Raw genomic sequence first — 22,824 nt, forward strand, 5'->3', positions numbered from 1 at the left:
TAAGAAAAATGTACACATCTTCATTCTGTTCAAAAGTTTTCACCCCAGGCTCTTAATGAATCGTGTTTCCTTCTCACGCTTCAGTGTGCGTTTGAATCTTCTGTAATCGTTGCATATGAGTCCCTCAGTTGTCCTCACTCTGAAAAGATGGATTTAAATACACAAAAATGCTGAAAAACCACAATTCAGCAGGCAGTTTAACTGTTCAGGACTCATGAACAACTATCACTATTAAAAAAACAAACAAAAAAAAACAGCTATGGATCATTCAGGTAACAGCACAATTACTACTCTATTATTTTTTCTTGTGGACTGTATGTAAAGTCTTTAATGTAAAATATCGTATTCAGGTTGGTACTAAATAAAAAAATAACATGCATTTTGTGTGATCCCTTTTATTTTGCTAAAACAACTTTGCAGATTCTGAAAGGTGTACTGTATGTAAACTTTTGACTTTAACTGTATATGGGATAGTTTATCTCAATTAATTTACTCACCTTCATTTGATTTAATTTGACTGGGAAACAGAAATATCCATACAATGATATTGAGAAAGCAGATAAGGGCCATCCAAAATGAAAAAAAAAAAAAAGTTCAAACTCGGGGGCACCATAGAGGTCCACTATATGGAGAAAATTGCTGAAATGTTTCGTACTCAAACACATGCGCACAAAAACACACATTTAAACCACAAAATATTCTTAGCCAAATTTACTGAGACAGAACAGTCCAGTTATTCATACAATACATATGAACCTTCAATTATGTACTACATTCTGTTTTTCTCCCTGTCTTTTTCTCTACAAGAAGCAAACTACGGCCTACACTAAGGCTCAAATATTAACCGTATTCCTTTAAGTCTTTCTAAACTCTGGAAAAGCAACCAACCATTCAAGATTTGGTTAAATAAATCATCTGCGAAGTGCATAAACTGCATATACATATGAAAAGCACAAGTCCCCCACCCCAAACAAACAAATAAACAGAAAAAAAAAAAAAAAGTATGAATGTGTACAAATTCTTGGCACTCATAGAGCAGAAAGGCACAAGCACTATATCAAAAGGCAAAGCAAGACTGAACAAGCCAGCTGACTTACTAGGTCTAAGTTATCGGCAATGCATGAAAGGCAATGATATTACACCAGTAAAAAAAAAAAAAAAGGAGAAAAATAATACAGAAATAGCTTTTTGAAAAAGCGACACTCGTTATATATTACAAGGCTATGAAAATGCATGTATTAAAAAAAAAGACATCAGGTTTGTTTTTTTTCCTCAAAAGAAAAAACACATTTCCTTACACTATGAATTCAGGTCACCTCTTCATATGAAGAATCCTGCTTACTTTAGTCTTTAACAAAACTGTGAAGAGAGAAAACAGAAGACAAATGAAAGTACAGTATTGAAAGGATGGTTTTCTTTTCTACAACTAGTGGGAAATATTGAATAGCTCATTTCTAAAGAAAAATATCAAAACATGCTTAAAACAATGACCTGAGAAACAAAAATCACAAGATATCCGATACATTTTTTACCAGATATACTGACTGAGCATGTATTGTGTATACAGTACGGCTAGTTGTCAAACTTTGTATTTTTGTATGTGAATATTTCTCAGTGTAGGTTCACTTTTACTTTTTTTGTCATAGCATGCCAACATGGGAGTCTGCCATTTTCTCTAAAAATCACTGAATATTGTGTTATTTTAAATAACCCTTTTAAAAACATAGTTCAATGTTTCCTTTAATGTAAGCCAGTGTATTTTATATACATAAATTATGTATAAATACACTACCAGTCAAAAGTTTTTGAACCTGCATTTATTTGATGCAAAGTACAGCAAAACTTTTAAATATTTTTGCTATTTAAAATAACTGTTCTCTTTTTGAATATATTTTAAATTGTAATTTATTACAGTGATTTCAAAGCTGAATTTTTAGCGCCATTACTCGAGTCACATGATCCTTCACAAATCAATATAATATTTAATTACTATTCATTCATTATGTTGAAAACAGCTAAGTATATTTTTTCACGTTTCTTTGATGAATAGAAAGTTGAGAAGAAGAGCATTTATCTGAAATAGAAAGCACTTGTAACATTATACATTTTTTTTATCATCGCTTTTGATCAATTTAAAGCATCCTTTTTAAATAAAAGTATTAATTTCTTTCCTCTCAAAGCTTATGAATGGTATAGTGTATAAATATTAAAAAAGCTTTTTATTTCAGATAAATGCTGATCTTTGGATATTTCTAATCACCAAAAAAATCCTAAAAATAAAAAAATCTACTTAACTGTTTTAAATATTGATGATGATAATAATAATAATAAATGTTTCTTGAACATCAAATCATTATATTAGAATGATTTCTGAAGGATCATGTGACACTGAAGACTGATGTAACGGTTTTAATCACAGAAATAAATAGCATTTTAAAATATATTCAAAAAGAAAGCAGTTACTTTAAACAGTAAAAATATTTCACAATATTACTGCTTTTTTTGTATTTTGGATCAAATAAATGCAGGCTTGGAAGAGTATTTTTCATAAACATTAAAAATCTTACTGTTCAAAAACTATTTTAATAATTTAAATAAAGTATTTGTATAAAATATATATTTAAAATTAAATATTGGAAACATTTTAAATAATATGTAAGTATTTAAATAGGTGTTTGAAACATCTTATGACAACTAACCCCGGCCTCCCCTATATTTTATCTTGTTCTATTGGCTTTTTTCAACTTTATTTACAGTATAAACTTCATTTAACTGATTCTTTCCTTACAGCCAATTTATGCAGTTAAGCTGGTAAACTTTAATTGTAAAGTACAGCTGTGAAGTTTGCCTACAATGAGTAAATACTGCCACCATGTGGCTACATGGTACAAAGGGTATGACAGTCACATAATGGATGTGACAGTTTTTGGGTCTTCAGCAGGCCAGATAACATGTCAACCGATGGCTTTTAGACTGCCAGATGTGTAGAGAGATTCTTACCTTCCACCGGTTTCCACACTCGTTGCACAGCACGAAGGTGGTCATGGGTTCATCTGCGCTGCGTGTCTGGACCTGCGGAGAGAGATTGTGCATTCCTGCTCATTTCATGCTTCAGTGCAGTTTAAGCCCACTTGCAGACTTCCTTTCAGACATGCAAGCGAATCAAAACCTAGTGCGAATTTGCTCAGAGCACAGAAACGCAGGGCTTTTTGTGTTTTAGAAACCATGCTTTAAGTGTACAAATACTTTTGGAAAGACTGCATTTGTAATCTACTGCTGCGTCACGCTTCAAATTGACAGTTGTTTTTATAATGACGGCAAATAGAAACAATTCTGGTTATAAACGGTTTAAGGGAGTGTTGTAACAGCATACCTGAGTGTAAGTGCAGTTCTTGCCCTTGCATTTTCCACAGACGAACATGTCAGTCTCGGTGCCGCCCACTTTGGAGAGCTGATGCTCTCGAATGGATTCCTTGGTCAGTGCTTTCCTCATCTCTTTCAGCTCTGCGCTTGCCATCTCCTGCCAAACACACAATTAACACAAACACAATTTACATCCTGCAGAGAAACTGGATGTCACAGGCCACAGTCTGACCTAAATGTACCTCTGCGGTCATGCTGGCGATGCGGTCTGGAGAGATGTTGCCGCACAGGACGTTCCGGCGTAAGTCTGGGTTTTTCTGGTCCTTGAGGTTGGAGATGCGACTCCTCAGTCTCGTCTTGTACTTCATGTCAGTGGACTTGAACTCTTGGTAGATCCGTGTCATGAAGTACAGTCAAGGAAGTACAAACTTGATTGCATTATTTTATATTATACTTTAAAGATGAATCATGCTTTTTTTTTATGTTAAAATATTTTCTCCTTTCGCAGCAAGACTACTTTAGGTAAACCATTCTAGGTGAATGGAAAAGTGTAAACACTGCGGTACAATCAAAACACTGTACTGTTTATTTGAGGTAAAAGGTCAAGGTTTGGCTGATTATTATAGCCTCTACTGGTAGATGTTGAAACTACACAATTTACAAGCAAAATAAAAGTTGTGTATTCTGACCATTTTTGATCAATTTAAAGCATCCTTGCTACATAAAAGTATTAATGTCTATAATTTATACTGACTCCAAGCTTTTGAATGGTATACTGTATAAATGCTGACCTTTGGATCTTTCTATTCATCAAAGAATCCTGAAAAAAAAATGTACTCAACCATTTTAAATATTGGTTTTACTACTACTACTTTCTTGAACAGCAAATCAGCATATTAGAATGATTTCTGAAGGATCATTCAGAGTTTAGGATACTCACTAGTGAAAAGTTTAGACTGGTGTGTTATTACGGTGCCATCAGCTAATCAGCCATGTGATGTATTTTTCCTGCAGTTTTATAGTGATTTGGCTCATTTAAGGCTTAAGTGATTAGCTCAGAAACAACTGGCAATGAGCAAAGACGGCAGATTTAAAATCACATACTTTCACAGATCCAGCACCTTCAAGTATATACTTTTAAATTAGTAAAAAAAAAATGCTAATAGATAGCTTTTTCCTGATTTTCTATCTAGACCACCAATGAGCATCCTGGAATAACACTAGCTAACGTAGCTTTGGGTAATGAGAAGGATATAATCTTCAATCTGTGCTGCCAGATGTTCACAGTCTACACCGATTGTCTGGTAATCACCTGAGAAATTAACACAAAGAATAAATCAACTCAAATTAACTCCAATATTCCAGAGTTAGCTTACCCAAAAATGAAAAGTCTGTCAATAATTACTCACTCTCTTGTCGTTCTAAACCCCCTAAAGTCCTTTGCTCAAATTCTGAACAAATGAAGATATTTTTTATGAAATCTGAGAGCTTTCTGACTCTGCATAGACAGCAGTGCAACTACCATTTCCAAGGCCCAGAAAGGTAGTAAGTACATTATTACAATAGTCCATTTGACATCAGTGGTTCAACCATAATTTTATGAAGATACAAGAATACTTTTTGCACACAAAGGAAACAAAAATAACTTTATTTCTGATGCAGGAGCCGGTGTTTAGAAGTAGATAATCCATCTTTTTTAGTTCATCATCTGAATATTCTAGTTCACGTAAGTAAGGCTGAGCAAAAAAATGCAAGTCATCCTGTCTGTCGAAATCTTCAGACATGTTTACGAAGACTGTTTTATGCACAGTGTGCAACGTCGTCTGCTTGTAAACAAGGCACAGCACATTTGGGCTCTACGTCAGAATGCCAGCTCCTAGGTCAGCAGCACCACTTATGGACGCTTGGCAAAGACTGACAGAAGAGAAGAGACTATTTAAAGGGGTCATCGGATGCCCATTTTCCACAAGTTGATATGATTCTCTTCGCACAAACATAGATGCATATGTAGATCGGGATCAGTGTTTTCCTTCCAAAAAAACAAAAGTAACATTAATCCTCTGCATCTTCAGTGGCTCAGATGTCGGGAGTAAATGACGACTGCTTTGTTCATTATTACATCCAACAACAGAACACCTCAATCGCTCAATCAGAGACATTCTTGTCTTCCCCTGCACCTGAGTCACACAATGGCGATCGGAGTCGGACTGTTTCAGCTCTGTGAGGGCGGGTCTAAGGTAAGGCACTCATGTCAATCAACTATCATGAGAGCGGCCTCTGTCGGTGGGTCATCACACCGACAAAAAGGTGAAAATGACCTGAATTTAAAAAGGGGATATTACTTTTAAAAATTAAAAAAAATTTTTTATCATTGTAGGGTGTTTGTGTACACAAACAACATGTAAAAGTGAGTTTTGCTTCCGATGACCCCTTCAATAAAGTTTTTATTTTTGCACAAAAGGTATTCTCATAGCTTTATAAAATTAAGGTTGAACCAATGATGTCACATAGACTATTTTAACTATGTCCTTACTAACTTTCTGGGTCTTGAACGTGTCAGTTGCGTTACTGTCTATGCAGTGTCAGAAAGCTTCCGGATTTCAACAAAAATATCTTAATCTGTGTTCTAAAGAGGTTTGGAACGACATGAGGATAAGCAATTAATGACAGAATTTTAAATCCTAACACTAACAAATCTCCCCCATAGTCATCTTTTGCAAAAATACATTTAATAATTTAATTTAACATTTTAGCTCCCTTAATTTCACTTAACTTATATTAAATCAAGTACGAGGAACTTTCCTTCATATCTGAGTGAAATTAACTAGTTTTATTCTGTAAATTTCACTACTAGCTTTTAAGGCCATTGCACACTGAGTCCGAAATCTGTATATGCGTTTTTTTCATATATGTGACCCTGGACCACAAAACCAGTCTTAAGTCGCTGGGGTATATTTGTAGCAATAGCCAAAAATACATTGCATGGGTCAAAATTATTGATTTTTCTTTTATGCCAAAAATCATTAGGAAATTAAGTAAAGATCATGTTCCATGAAGATTTTTTGTAAAATTCCTACTGTAAACATATCAAAATGTAATTTTTGATTTGTAATATGCATTGTTAAGAACTTAATTTGGACAACTTTAAAGGTGTTTTTCTTAGTATTTTGATTTTTTGCACCCTTAGATTCCAGATTTTCAAATAGATGTCTCTCGGCCAAATATTGTCCTATCCTAACAAACCATACATCAATAGAAAGCTTATTTATTGAGCTTTCATATGATGTATACATCTCAGTTTTGTAAAATGTAACCTTATGACTGGTTTTGTGGTCCAGGGTCACATATGTCATCCTTTCCTATCAAAATGCTTGTTACGGATGCGAAAACACAAAAAATCTGATCTGAATTTTTTTATGACGGACGTGTGTAAACACGATTGACATAACATGAGTCATATTTTTTTTTTTAACATGCAAAAATTTCGGACTTAGTGTGCAATGGCCTTTATAGTGCATTAATAACTATTGTAGCTGAACTGGTTCAGCACTTACCATCAGTCTGTAGAGCCGCCACAAGCAGTTCTCTGCATTTAGTGCGCACGCTGTCCGTTGTGATGGGTGCAGGTGGGAAGGTGGTGAATTTGGGAGTGACAGGGGTGGTGGGAGTTTTTGGTGTCTCGGATTTGTAACTAGAAAGCAAACAACATTTCACCGTTTTGTAAAACTCCTTAAAATAATATGTACTGTAAAAATGTAAATACATTGAACTGAGTGTGTGATTACTTTCTATTCATATTTTAAAAAGAAATGTATACTGTTAATATTGTTAAATAAATAAATAAATAAATAAATAAATATATATATATATATATAAATAAATAAATAAATAAACATATATATTATATATGTATATATATAAACACACACGTTATGTTGGCTATATGCTTTTTTAAAGCGAAAAATAAATGAATTTTTGAATAAATTTTTTTTTTTTAAATAAGATCTCTGATACGCATTTAGAAATTATCTAGGATTAATTTTTATTTCATGCTGACGTTATTGGTTAGATTCCACTCACTTTGTGTCACTGGATCCAGGACTGTCTTTAGAAGATGAGGACTGGAGAGGAGATCCTCCTTTTTTCTTCTCCTCTGATTTGCCCTCAGCACCATCTACATAAAAGAAGATTCACAGTCCAGCATTAATATCAGAACACATGCTCATTGCATTTGCTATCACCAAGTTAACTGCTAACATCCGTAATAATAAGTCAAACACTGTCTTTTTAAGCGGTGTATGTGTGAATAGAGATGCAGTACCCAGCAGTTTCTTCCAGGTCTTGATGAGTGATTTGGCCAGAGTCTGCACCTCCTCATCCGAGCTCTGTTTCCGCACCGCATTTACTGACATCCCGATCCGCGTGGACTGCACCGTGGACCGCATTTGAAGAGAAGGAAGATCACATTTGTTAAATAAAACATAAGAGTGGACTATCATAACATCCACAAGTGTTATAAACAACCATATACTGTAGTTTTGAATAACCAAATATTTTGACATTGAATTTTGACATTCATAAGGAAATAAAAGCAAATGACCACTTAAGATTTTCAGCTATTTAAATGTAGTACTACTAGGCATGATTACCTTTACTATTTTAATCACAATAAAATCAGGCACTAATCTGAAAAGACTAAAACACAGCTCTGGGATGCGTTTTCCCCAAGTATTCATTTTTCCTCTGCGTATCACTGCTCTGTTGTGTTTTAATTTCTCCTCAGGGACTAATAAGACAATTTGTCTGTACATTAACTCCAACCTTACTGAATATATCCATTCCAGGGTTATTACAGTTAACTAAATGTCAAATGAAAACCATAAAAATACATTTCATTACCAGGAATAGAATATAAATTAACTGAAGTAAAAATATTTTTAAAACGCTCTCATTTTCATTTGTTTAACTTGATAACTAATCTAAGTAAATAAACTGAAATAAAACTGAATGGAAACTAGACATGCTAAAATAATACTGATCCATCTAATGACAATAATCCTGCATTAAATGCACTCATATGACATGCATGTAAAGTAGAAAGTTACAAATACACTGTATGCACATACAGAATGGCTCTGTTCAGAATGGAATACTAGCATACTGCAGTACGTAGCGTACACTAGTGTAAAAAAAAAAAACATGACAAGTACGCAACACTTAGGCCCGGTTTCACAGTCAGGGCTTAGATTAAACCAGGATTAGGCCATAGATCAATGAGGACACTTAAGTAATTTTTATAAACATTCTTAGAAAAAAAAAACATTACTGGTGTGGATCTTAAAACAAAAAAGGCACTGATATATTTTTAAGATCAGTCAGTGCAAGTTTATTTCAGTTGAAACAGCTCAGACTTACATTTTAGTCTAGGACTAGGCTTAAGCCCTGTCTGTGAAACTGGGGGTATATCTATGTAATATGCATCTGAGGTACACTACCAGTCAAAAGATTTTGAAAAGTAAGATTTTAATGTTGACTTGTTTAATAGTAAGTCTCTTCCGCTCGCCAAGCCTGCATTTATTTGATCCAAAGTACAGCAAAAACTTAAAAATTATATTTAAAAACGTAATTTATTCCTGTGATTTCAAAACATAATTTTTAGCATAATTACTCCAGTCACACAATCCTTCAGAAATCATTCTAATATTCTGATTTGCTGCTCGAAAACATGTTTTATTATTACTGTTTCTTTAATAAATAGGAAGTTCAGAAGAACAGCATTTATCTGAAATATAAATCTTTTGCAACATTACAACTGTATTTATCATTACTTTTGATCAATAGCACCCTTGCTAAATAAAAGTATTAATTTCTATCATTTCTAGTCTTTATAATTAAAAAAAAAAAATCATAAAAACTATACAGACTCCAAGCTTTTGAAAGAGATTACAATGTTACAAAAGCTTTTTATTTCAGATAAATGCTGACCTTTGGATCTTTCTATTCATCAAAGAATCCTGAAATAAATGTACTCAGCTGTTTCAAATATTGATAACAATAAATGTTTCTTAATTATTAGAATAATTTCTGAAGGATCACGTGACACTGAAGACTGGAGTAACGATGCTAAAAATTTAGCTTTGATCACAGGAATAAATTCCATTTTAAAATATGTTCAAATAGAAAGAAGTTATTTTAAATAGTATTTCACAATATTACTGCTTTTGCTGTATTTTGGATTAAATAAATGCAGGCTTGGTGAGCAGAAGAGAATTCTTAAAAAAAAAATACAAATCATACTGTTTGGCAGGGTTGCCAGGTTTTCAACAAGAAACCCCTCCCAATTGTAACTCAAAATCGTGTTTCGAGGGGGGTTAAAAATCACCTTCCGGGGAATAAAATACAAGTTTTTTTTTGTCGGGATTCCACTGGTAAAATCTCATTTCACAGGCTAAATATGACTTTATTGCCGTAGCTTCAACCAGCGGACATCAAAAACTACCCGCAGACTTGGCAACAATGCTGTTCAGAAACTTTTGACTGGTAGTGTATAGAAAAAAAAATTTTGCATTTTTAAAAAAATAGTATAACTTTTGGCAATACGATCAGATAATGGAAAAAATATTTTGTTACAATGCCCTAATTATTCATTGCATTGTGCACAGTATGCAATATGCACTGTTATATACAGCACTGTCTGGAAAATGTAGGTCATCCAGATAATCTTTGCATGCATGATTTTGGCATACTAAGCACTAATTACATTTTACACACTGCAGAAATAGTACGAGCAGTATGCCATTCCAAACACAGCCAATGAGAGCAGCAGCATGGGATTCCCTGACTGGAAGAGAAAGCCATGATTATGTAATCCAGCCTAGCACATGCTTTCCCCGCAGACACCATCTCCAGTCCTGTTGAGATACCTGTAGGGTCTCCAAAGACATCTTCATATTCTTCAGCTCCCGAAGAAGGTCAATAGCACCATCCTGAAGATAAAACCACAATGAGGAGAAAAGACAGTTACACAACAACTTCTCAAACCCGTTAGTAAACACTAGCTTCCTCAGCTATAGATTGCTTCATAGAAAAACACAGCCAGTCTGCACATAAAGGCTGTGTTTGGGGACAAAACTGGGACTGACTGGTGTGAAGTGTTGGCTTAAATGAGTCTTTTGTTTGCGCTGGAGAAATTTGGAGAACAACCAGCTGCCAGCTCATCACAGTACACAAACGTTTCAAACATGAGAGTAAAAGCCGATTGTGCATGAAGATTGACCAATAAGAGCACGGCGGTTGTCTGGATGAGGATGAAACAGGTGATAATCACACATAGTAACTAGATCTCCTGCTGGTTTAACGAAGACAAACAGGAACGGACGCGTGGATGAAGCCAACAGTTCTCTCTCCTACCTGTTTTCCAGATGCTATAGCAAATAATGTCACACTTACAGTGTTTTTCTTATGCACCATTTTGTCCAGCTTCTTTGCGATGCGCTCCACTTCTTGGTCCTTCACCATGTTTACAGGTTTAGGGCTGTTTGATGGCGCTCGATGGCCGTGCCTCCATTTATGTGGGGAAAATGCGCCCGTCTCTCTGTGTCTCTTTTAGTGGCAGTATGAGAGGAATCCACTGCCTTTCTCTCCGCTCTAGAATGTTGTATAGCGATGTTCGAATCACCAGCGAGTCGTTCTTTACGGTCGAATCTTTACAGAGAATCAAAACTAACCTGTTCCGAACGATTCATTCACGAATCAGACTGAATCGGTAAGAGCGGTTCTCGAGTCAACAACTCAACGACTCACAGGAAACGAAGAACCGCGCTTTTTTCTGACATGTTTAATTCGCAATGAACCAAGTCGCGAAAAGAGTAATAACTAATGGGACGAAAGGTAAGTTATTTTAATAGCTGTGATGTTACAAATAAATTATGTGTTCATCATTTTATGAGCTAATTGTATGGCATTAGAATCAGCAATGTTTTGGACGCGTCAAGGGCGCAACAAACTAAACTAGGGACACGTTAAATCACAATAAATACATTTAAACGAATAATACAGAAATATGTGACTTCAATAAAACGTTTAGAGCATGTTAATAGGACACGCCGAGATGCCATTGATCACCTGATGACAAAAGCAGAAAAAGTCACCAAATCGCTTCTTAGAAGCGGTTCTTTGAACGCTCTGTTCAAAAGAACCGATTCTCTGAAATGATTCGGACTGCCCATCGAGTCTGTTTTGAAGCAGGGTGTTATGGGAATTGGAGTTAATTTAAAGAAGCATAGCAGCAAAGCAGTCAAACACAAATTTTGGTCAATTCTAACTAGCAGTTCTGATAATTTTGTCCAGACCATTATCGTAAACACATTTTGTAAACAACTCTGACATTTTATTTTGCTAACAGACTCAGTGCCCTTAGGGTGAATTATATTTGTAGTTGTATCCAAAAATGTATTGGTCAAGTAAAGAAAACGTTACATTCACATATGTGACCCTGGACCACAAAACTCATGAAGGTTCGTTTTTTTTATTGAAATTTATACATCATACACATTTTTTTTTGGATAGGACAATATTTGGCCGAGATACAACTAATTGAAAATCTGGAATCTGAGGGTGCCAAAAAAATAAAAAAAGTCTTCAAAGTTGTCTAGATAAAGTTCTTAGTAATGCATATTACTAATCAAAAAGTTTTTATATATTTACAGTACTTAATATCCCAATGATTTTTGGCATAAAAGAAAAATCTATCATTTTTGGCTATTGCTACAAATATACAGTACCTGTTCTGCTTAAGACTGTTGTTCTGACTGGTGTACAGTATTTGTTAATTTTTAAACCAGATCGATACATATTTTTATGGAAGCCCGTTTCCGCCACTAAATGAAAAATCAAAAAGATAATTGCTGTTCAAATCTCTGACTTTTTTCTCGCAGTTTGCAGGGGTATATACTCTCAATTGCGAGAAATAAAGTCAGAATTACGAGAGATTTTAATACATTTATAGTTTTAATTTTAGTTTTACCTCACAATTGCGACTTCTAGCAATTCTTACCTTTTTTCAGAAAATATTTAAAATGTTGACTTTTTTCTTAACACTTTTTCATAACATTTTACAACAAACATTTTTATTAACAATTTTGCTTAAAAAAACATACAAAAATAAAATCCGAACAATATAAATACAATATATTTGTAAGAATTTCTGCCTTGACAAAATAAAGTCAAATAAATTAAATATTTTTTTACAAGTTTAATTTAAGAGTCTGCCCTTTAAAATGAACAGCTAATAGATAAAAACAGGAGTGATTTAACCTTATCATGAATGGTTGGTTTAACCTAAAGTTTATAGTTCACGTAATATGCACAGCATACCATAGTTTCATTGTTGTATCTACTGCACTGTTCATTAGTCTTTCATTTAACGAAAGTTTATATTATTTTAATTATATCGATTAGAATACTTAAATTACATGACTTCTATAAATGTCATTATTATAATGCAATTTTAATAACTATTTTTAAAGAGCTTACTTGATCAAGCATGAAGAAAATTTATTTACAAAACCATGCAGTTACAAAAAAAAAAACAGCAGTTAAATAATAAGAGTAGATAAAATATTTATCACATTTGCAAAATGCAAAATTACCCTTGGATTTGCTTGCTTAAATTGTACAATTTAATATACATAAAAAAAAACTTGGTAAATGGCAATTAAACACATTTTGTACTAAGCAAAAATTTTACTATGGATAATTTTTGAGTGAAACAGTGACTATTGTTCCTTGGTTGTTGCTCATTTTCCAGATCTCTTGTCAGAATTTGTGGTCATTCATCAATTTCTACATCTAAATCCGGTGAGTTTTCATTTCTACACCTGACAAACATTTTGGTTTTGATTGCCAGCATTCTTCAAAGTACCTACTTTTGAGTTCTCCAGAAGTTAGAAGGCACATGTTGTCATTTACAGAGTTTTTAACACATTTATCACATTAAGCATGCCTGGACATCATGATGAGGGATAAATTATTATAAAAAATGTATTTGTTCAGTCTGAATCTTTACCAAATGAGGACAGTGTTATTTTGACCTCCTGTGTGTTGTGTTAACAGGTTTAAGTTGAACAAAAATGGACTTTTATCAGTAGAGGGCGTCATTGTAACAGAAGTGCTGAAGTATTTTACCACCTAAAACACACATAAAAAACATTCATGGCACTGCCTTAGAAAAGAAAACATCAAACTAAGTGACATTTATTTTAACCCTTACATTGTCTTAAGGTCATTGTTTTGACCTGTGTTTGGTAAAGTGCCATTCACTTTGGTCTTTCGAGCATGTTATGCAGCCAAACTATTTTTGTAAAACTGTGAATAAAACTTGGCAAAAATATTAGCCACTTTCTAAGATTCGGCTACTCACGTTTACACTATTTTTGAGGGTACAATGGATCATTTATATTAATTAATTTTTAGTTTGCAGTTGCAATGTTTGTTTTTTTGTTGTTTAATGCAAGAACGTTATTGACTGGTTGACTTATTTGAATAAGGAAAATAATCAGAGATATATGCTGCCTTTTTTTATTTAAAAGAATGTTTGATTCAAAATAAGTGGTTTAAGTGGCATTCAAGAAGTGAGTTTATGATAAAAGATGCACAAAATGTAGCTGTTTCCAAAAATGTATTGGTCAAATAAAGAAAATATTACATTCACATGTGACCCTGGACCTCAAAACCAGCCATAAGGGGACAATATTTGGCTGAGATACAACTATTTGAAAATCTGGAATCTAAGGGTGCCAAAAAATTGAAATACTGAGAAAATAGCCTTTGAAGTTGTCTACATAAAGTTCTTAGCAATGTATATTAATAACCAAAAATTAAATTTTTATATATTTACGGTAGGAAATATACAAAATATCTTAATGGAACATGATCTTTACTTAATATCCCAATGATTTTTGGCATAAAAGAAAAATCGATAATTTTTGGCTATTGCTATATATACCTGTGCTGCTTAAGACTGGTTTTGGGATCCAGGTTCACATATGTGACCCTGGACCACAAAACCAGTTATAAGGTTAAATTTTACAAAACTGAGATATATACATCATAAGAAAGCTGCTCAATAAATAAGCTTTCTATTGATGTATGGTTTGTTAGGATAGGACAATATTTGGCCGAGATACATCTATTTGAAAATCAGAAATCTGAGGGTGCAAAAAAATCAAAATACTGAGAAAATCATCTATAAAGTTGTCCAAATTAAGTTCTTAACAATGCATATTACTAATCAAAAATTACATTTTGATATATTTAAAGTAGGAATGTTACAAAAAATCTTCATGGAACATGATCTTTACTTAATTTCCTAATGATTTTTGGCATAAAAGAAAAATCAATAATTTTGACCCATACAATGTATTTTTGGCTATTGCTACAAACATACCCCAGCGACTTACGACTGGTTTTGTGGTCCAGGTTCACATTTTGTTCTGACTGTTGAACAGCATTTGTTAATTTTTAAACCAGATTGATACAAATTTTTTATGGAAGCCCGTTTCCGCCACTAAATGAAAAATCAAAAAGATAATTGCGGTTCACATCTCTGACTTTTTTTCTTGCAATTCTGAATTTTTTTCTGAGAACTGTGAGATATAAATATACAGTTGCGAATTATAAAGTCAGAATTGCGGGATATAAACTCACAATTGCGAGAAATAAAATCAGAATTGCGAGATATTTTAATAAATTTAGTTTTAATTTTAGTTTTACCTCGCAATTGCGACTTTGTATCTCATAATTTTTATCGCAATTGCGAGTTTGTACCTCGTAATTCTGACTTTTTTTTTCAGAATTGTGAGATAAACTGAGTTCTGAGGAGAGAAAAAAGACTGATGTTCACAGAATTTATATCATATATGTGACCCTGGACCACAAAACCAGTCATAAGGTTAAATTTGACAAAAATGAGATGTATACATCAATAGAAAGCTTATTTATTGAGCTTTCATATGATGTATGGTTTGTTATGATAGGACAATATTTGACCGAGATACATCTATTTGAAAATCTGGAATATGAGGGTGCAAAAAAATCAAAATATTGAGAAAATCACCTTTAAAGTTGTCCATATTCAGTTCATAACAATGCATATTACTAATCAAAAATTACATTTTGATATGTTTACAGTAGGAATTTTACAAAAAATCTTCATGGAACATGACCTTTACTAATTTCCTAATGATTTTTGGCATAAAAGAAAAAACAACAATTTTGACCCATACAATGTATTTTTGGCTATTGCTACAAACATACCCCAGCGACTTAAGACTGGTTTTGTGGTCCAGGGTCACATATATGCAAGTTTATATTTCACAATTCTGACTTAATAACTCGCAATTGCAATTATATCACACAATTGCAATTTTATTTCTCGGAGTTGTGAGTTTATATCACGCAATTCTGACTTTATTTCTCGCTATTCTGACTTTACATCTTGCAATTGTGAGTTTATATCCCACTATTCTGAGAAAAAAAGTCAGAATTGTGAGATAACAAGTCGCAATAACCTTTTTTTTAATTTAGTGGCGGAAACAGGCTTCCATAGATTTTAGCATTTCAAGTGACATTGAAAACAATAGATGACACGCCGATTCAGAGCTATGAACGTTAATGTCCCATAATGCCCTGTTGAACCCACGGTATGTGCACGTAAGGAGTTGAAGCCTTCATATATGAGTGAAGGTGACAGAGTGGCATGTTCTCCAGCTGAGGAAACCCCGCCTCAGCATTGAGGGAATGTGTTCAGAGGGGGGGGAAGTCCCCGAAACGGCCAGCTCAGGCCTCAGTCACTTGGGCAGGAAACCCGGTCTTCATCACCCTGCTGAGGTCATCTCTGATTATAACTGGACCGGGTTAAGGCAGCCTGACCGACTCGCTGGAACATGCCCTGTTCCTGCCATACAGTCCCTATTTAGAGGGATACAGGCGGCCCATTCTTACTTTGGACTTTTTGTGTGGTTTAGAAATGTGCTGATTGATTGAGGTGCGTGTTTATTTCACTTGGCTTATCAGCGTTAGGCTGTTGCCGACCATTAATCTGTCATTACGAGCCATGGGGTCAAACTTATCTTAAATGAGAAATTATAGATTACATTGTCATCATTTTTGTATAATTATAATGTTGACATTTATAGCACGTTTTCGTCACATTTTTACAACAAATATTGTCTTAAAACTCTTTTTAGGACTTTTACAAATTATTTTTCTTAAGAATATTTAACAGTTTTGCCATTTTAATTAAAACAAACAACAACAACAACAAAAAAAAAACGTGTAAAAAAAATGTGAGCAATATTTTATACCAATCAGAAGAAAGAAATAAGAATTTCTGCCTTGACATTATAGATTATATTGTTATAATTTAAAAAAAAATTATAATGTTGACATTTTTCTTAATTTTTTATAACCTTTTACAACAAACATTTTTCTTAATATTTATTAACAACATTGCTAAAAAAAAACCTTACAAAAAGAAAATCCGCATAATATTTTAGTTAGAAGAAATAAACAAGAATTTCTGCCTTGACAGTTTTTCATCAAAATAAAGTCAAATTAAAACTGATAAAAAGATGAGTACAGTAGTGTATTATGATTAGCAGTAGTTACTGTTTATTTGATGTACATATGCTTCATTAATGTTGCAATACTGTCTTTATATTTGCGAGATAATATTATTTATTTTAAAAGCATGAAATAGGCATAATGTAATCAAAATATATCAAAAGATCTAATAATATAAACATATCTTACTGATAAAGTCATAACATTTATATGGTTTGGTTATTGTAAGAATATACAAATATCAAAATATCTCATCATAAATTTGATATGTATATTAGTATCAAATTATCTCATAACTTCGATATAATTTTGCTGTTATACCACAAATGCCCACTTTATACCTAATAAATAATACATGTTATCTGCCAATGAAGTTAAAGACAGACAGACTGATATAAGTAACATATTAATTTGGCATTTATGCAATTATTACTTCCATGTGTACTTCCACAAATAAAAATGCATGAATGCCACTGCATTAGACAACAAAATATCAAACTAAGTGACATTTATTTTATCGCTTACATTGTTTTAAGGCCATTTTTTGACCTGTTTGCCTATCAAATTGTTTAAATGTGTTGAAACCACATACGCTTGTTTTTTTTCACCCTGTCAAAATTTCCTGCAGAGCATGCAAATTCGATCTGTTTTAGCCAGACAAAAACTGCACACAGTCTGAATGTAAATGTAAGTCTCTGTAAATTCGCTCTCTGACACTAGGTGGCACTTAGGGAACAGCAAAGTTACAGCTGTTTCTCGTAACCTCTGTGGAACAAAGCAGTGTTGCGATTAAGAACGAGATTTTATTAGTAGGGCTGGGCGGTATACCTTTTCATACCGAATACCGGTGTTTTTTTGTTTTTATGCAATACCGGTGAGTGTGTGCGTACAAAGCATCGAGAACAGGTATGTTGACGCAAACAGAAACTGCAGCTTGCATGTGCTTGTCTGAAGCAACACATCTGCGGTGTGGACATATTTCAGTATATCTGAGAAAGACCCAGGGTTAAGGCGGCCGTACACGGTGCGAATTCGGACAGTCGGAAGACCTTATGGTCACGCACACGTCACGAGTGACTTTTTTTACGGACGCAGTGGTACACGGCACGATTTTAAAACCTGCCGATTTCCGAGGCAATCACATTCTGAGAGGAAGGCTGTGTATAATATACTGTGTATGTACTGTTCAATACAACTCTGTCTATCTCATAACTGCATATAAAAAATATGAGCTGTGACACTTTGCTACACATGCAGGAACCGTGTGATCACCATTGCGTGTGTACACTCGTTGCAAACTTGACAAAACTTCACCTCTACAGCAGTGCTAACAAGCATATGCATTAAAGACACTGGAACTGCAATGCTACAGCATTGTAATGTATGTTTTAATGTAGTGTTATGCACGATGAGGGGGCTAGTTGGCCACCACTATAGCTAGCAATAGCTGTAGCAAACAATAGGTGATCGATCACTGATCGATACCTCATACAGCGCTCGCTGTTCTTGCCAAAGTTCAGCGAGTTTATCCTCTTTCTCAATAGTCCAAGTCACCGTGTGGCGCTGTCATGTTCATCTTCTTCTGTGGTTTTCTTTAGCTTCTGATTGGTCATTTGCAGTTTGCTCAACAAATCAGCTCGTTCAACAGCACACATGTCACGTCTTCAATCCGACAGCTCCCGAAGTTTTTTGACATGTTTAAAAATGATCGTGAGGTCGTGAAGTGCTCGTAAGGCACTCTGCTCGTCTCGTAAGTTGTCATACACCATACGAGCCCCGACCATACGAGAAGAGACGATTCCCTCCGATAACCACAAAAATCGCATGCAAGCTCGTACGACCTCAAAAATCGCACCGTGTACGCCCGCCTTTAGCGATTTGCAAAACTTATAATGCCGAAATTTCAAGAGGGGGTGTGTCTGCAGTCGTGCGTGCAGTGATGAGAGCAGAGACCAGCGCATTGCGCACAGACAGATGTAGCTTTCAGTTACGTCACAATATTTTAAAGATATGTCTTTTCTATATACTGTATTTTTATAAATATTTATGTTTTAAACCAATGCAATGGATATCACACATGCAACGTGAAAACTGCGCAATATGTTAAAGTGAAAGTAAAAACTGACTTTCAGCATCTGATGTGCATTCTTTTTGATTATACTTCATATGCTGATATTAATTTAGTCCCTTAATATTTTTCTTGTGCCCTGAACATGGTGGAAAAAAAAATAAAAAAAGAATTTTGTGTAAGGTTTGTTCTTAATTTTCATTAATGACTGCAGTGTTATTATGAGGTTATGAAAGTCATAATTATGATTTCAGGTGGTCTTAAATGTGGGGACTGAAAGACAAGAATTGCAATGAAACTTCAAAAGGCTATCCATTGAATAAATATGAGCGCTGCATGTTTCAAAATCAATTGTTGCGCTGCTTTGTGTACCAGTCTGATAGCGCCTCCTGCTGGAAGAGAAACGCGTAGAGTTGTAAATGTGAACTGATGGATCCACAAGATAATGTGTTATAAAAATTTAAACAATTTAAACAAAGGCAGTAAAATATATGTATATGTTATTTAAGTAATATAATACTTGATTGATAATAATTGTTTAAATTGATATAATTGATTTATTCTTTGAAACTGTAATATTAATTTAATATTAAAAGGGAAAATACAGGCTACTTTAGATAAAAACCTAAAATGCCACCAGTAGGTGGCGGCAAATCACTGCATGAGTTAAGTCATTGAATCATTTATTCAATCGATTCATTCATATGGCTGATTGATTCAGTAACAAAACACCATTGTGCATTACCGAGAGACACAAAACATTCCTTCTGTGGCTTTGTTTGAAACTATTTTTGTTGTCAAAGTAGAGCAAAAATAAGAACTGCTGTGTCTAAAATCTAAGTCACATAATATTAACTTTTAATATGTTAAAATGTTTTCCAATTTAGTTTGGTGTTTTGTTGTTTAATGCAAGGAAATGAATGCTTATTACTACAATTTGTACTTTTGTTGAACTGTGATATGCCTGCAATACACTGCATTTAAAAGCTTCATCCAGTAATCCCTATTGATTTTAATAGTTTTAAGCGTGTGCATTTGTTTAGTTCTGTTTAAAGTGCACAGGGGAACAGGGCTGTGTGTTTGAGTGGGAGAAAGAGAGCGAGCGAAAGAGCTGTGACATCTCATGCAGGCAATATCATGTGTGCTGAGTTTAAACAGATCACTCTGTCAATAAGCACTTTCAAATTGAAATCAGATGCTGACCACTTCTAGTCCCAAACCTACATCCTCTTTACAGAGGAAATTTAACATCGAGTGAGTGCGACCTGTCCTGTGCAGTCAAAAAGCCTATGTATAATTGCAAACAGTTTGAGGAAAGAAACCCAGGGCTTGGAAAATCGTCATATGTGCTGTAGCGTTACTGTAAGCACGTTGGTATGTGTTTATTAAGGGCGAATGATGCAAGATGGCCCTGGCACGGGCGGACACGGACAAATATCTTAAGCACCGACAAAAGCAGAATGCGAATGTTAGATGCAGCGAATCTGCTTGACCTAAATGAGAGCTAATTGTGTTTATTTAGCTCACTGCTGTGTTTCTTCTTCTCAGCGAAGGCTTTTTTTTTTTTTTTTGTGAAGTTGTTGCGTGTTCTCGTGTTACCTTTGTAACAAATGTATCTTTCCCTGGCCGTCCTCAATATGATAACAAACTCCAGTCGATGCCATATTTAATGTCTATAGTAATTTTTCATGGTGTTTTTCACTCTCAGGCAGTGAGATACCGTAAAACATGTGAGCCTGGTCGAAGCGAATGATGAGTTACATAAAAAGTCAGGGAGAAGGGGACTGAACATCATCCAAGATCTTATTAGAGACAAAGAAGCATTCTCCTCTTCTCTGTCAAGGGTCCTCTCCGTCTGAAAGGAAAGTGCATGTTCTTGATTTTTAACACATGTATCAGAACACATAAAACAGTGTCTGTAGGACTGCAGGAACAGCCCCAGGCCTGCGCTTGATGTGCTGGGAAAGCGATTTTAGGCCAGCGGTGATCTGCAGAGCCCACAGTTCTGCTCTGATCGTTTTCATCCTGAAATAGACCACAACAAAAAGTCAAGTTGATTCGGCAGGACACAGAGCCTCTAAACAAACATATTAGTTGTGTTTGCTTACTGGAGAGCCCTGGTTAACCCATGACTTCATTATTTATGCTGCTCTTTTTTTATATACTTTAAGGATGTATTTAAAACTGACAGTAGACTTTTATTTTTGCAGCTCAAAACATGTCTCATGGTTTCCACAAAAATATTAAGCAGTACATGTGTATCGGCATATTAGAATGATTTCTGAAGAATCATGTGACACTCAAGACTGGAGTAATGATGCTGAAAATTCACAGGAATAAACTGCATTTTAAAATGTATCAAAATAGAAAACAGATATTTGAAAATATAATAATATTTCACAAAATAACCGTCTTTTGCTGTATTTTTATTAAATAAATGCAACCTTGAAGAGACTTCTTTCCAAAAGATTGATCCCAAACTTTGGAAAGGTAGTGTTTATGTCAGACAATATAAAACTATACAAAATTACAGTACTTGGCAATATTACAACCCTAAACAATAATTCTTCTTATTACCTCAAACTATTGTCAAACCTCATTGGTTCTTGCACGCCATGTGACATGACCAATCATCTTGACATTTGAGGTGCGTGTAGGCATGTTTTATAAAGTCTATTTGATTTCAGAATGAAAAAAATCATAAAGTTCACTTTTTCTCATATAAAGTCTTATTGATTAATTTAATTCTGGGTTTATTCATGTGTTTTATATGATAGTTTTGCTTTTGTTTTTATTTTTTTTACTTTTTATTTAAATTTTTTTATGTTTTTTTTTTTTTTTTCAGGAATTTTAATTTTTGGGTGAACCACTGTATCTCTTTAACACTTGCTGGTGCATTTATCCTACAATTGTGAAAAGGTCAGAACTGTAGTTCTTAAGCAAAATTTGACTGCAAACCCCAACTAATCATGGGTCCTGAAATGCATTGCATGCAGTAGAGCTGGAAAAATAAATCGATGCATCGCTAATCGAGAAATGATTCTGTATCAATTCTGAGATTTTCCAAATGCGACACAATTTTGAACAGCAGATGGCACTGCATGCTTTAGAAACAGCCGCACTCAGCTTTCCTCCAATTGCTTACACACACTTGAAACTAAAACAATAATTAATAAAGTTAGAAAAGGTTGAAGCAAATTACAAGGGTTGTGTTTACATTACTCTCACGTCATTTATTTATTATTATTTATTACATGACTCAGCTGACACACAAGCGCTCTTCAGCACTCTTCTTCGTGAGGTTAAAAACTAGATTAGACTGCCATCTGCTGTTAAAAACCAAGCTCAGAATCGATTAAAGAGAGAATCGGGATGCATTCGAAAAATCTCAGAATCTCTCTATGAATCGCGATGCATTGATTTATCAACCAGAAAATCTGCATGCTTGCCATACTCTGCTTGCTTCCAATTCCTTACGCACACTTGAACCTAAAATAATCATACATAAAGTTGGAAAAGGTTAAAGTGGATTACAAGGGTCTTCACAGTGGGCTGTGTTTACAAAAACCTCATAAAAGCATTCTGAGACGATCGATTAAAAACTAGAATAGAGCGCCATCTGCTGCTGAAAAACCAAGCTCAAAATCGATTCCAGAGAGAATCACTGTATTCGGGAAATTTCAGAATCAATCTATAAATCACAATGCATTGATTTATTATTGCAGCCATAGCATGCAATGGTTGTATTATTTCTGACGTGCTTAAACTTT

General features: G+C 34.3%; 1 protein-coding gene across 1 annotated transcript; it reads right to left on the bottom strand.

Moving 5' to 3' along the window:
- Positions 1–696: 696 nt before the first annotated feature.
- On the bottom strand, positions 697–11,069 carry tcea2 (transcription elongation factor A (SII), 2). Its single transcript, XM_073823453.1, has 10 exons — positions 10,813–11,069; positions 10,287–10,349; positions 7,685–7,790; positions 7,444–7,537; positions 6,918–7,054; positions 4,619–4,675; positions 3,606–3,760; positions 3,374–3,520; positions 3,001–3,072; positions 697–1,359 (listed from the first exon to the last, which is right to left on the bottom strand). Exons 1-10 carry the CDS (start codon positions 10,879–10,881, stop codon positions 1,351–1,353), a joined length of 909 nt encoding a protein of 302 aa, XP_073679554.1. The 5' UTR covers positions 10,882–11,069; the 3' UTR covers positions 697–1,350.
- Between the last annotated feature and the right edge of the window lie 11,755 nt (positions 11,070–22,824).

Source organism: Garra rufa, chromosome 18, assembly GCF_049309525.1.
Source record: "Garra rufa chromosome 18, GarRuf1.0, whole genome shotgun sequence".
Taxonomy (NCBI): domain Eukaryota; kingdom Metazoa; phylum Chordata; class Actinopteri; order Cypriniformes; family Cyprinidae; genus Garra; species Garra rufa.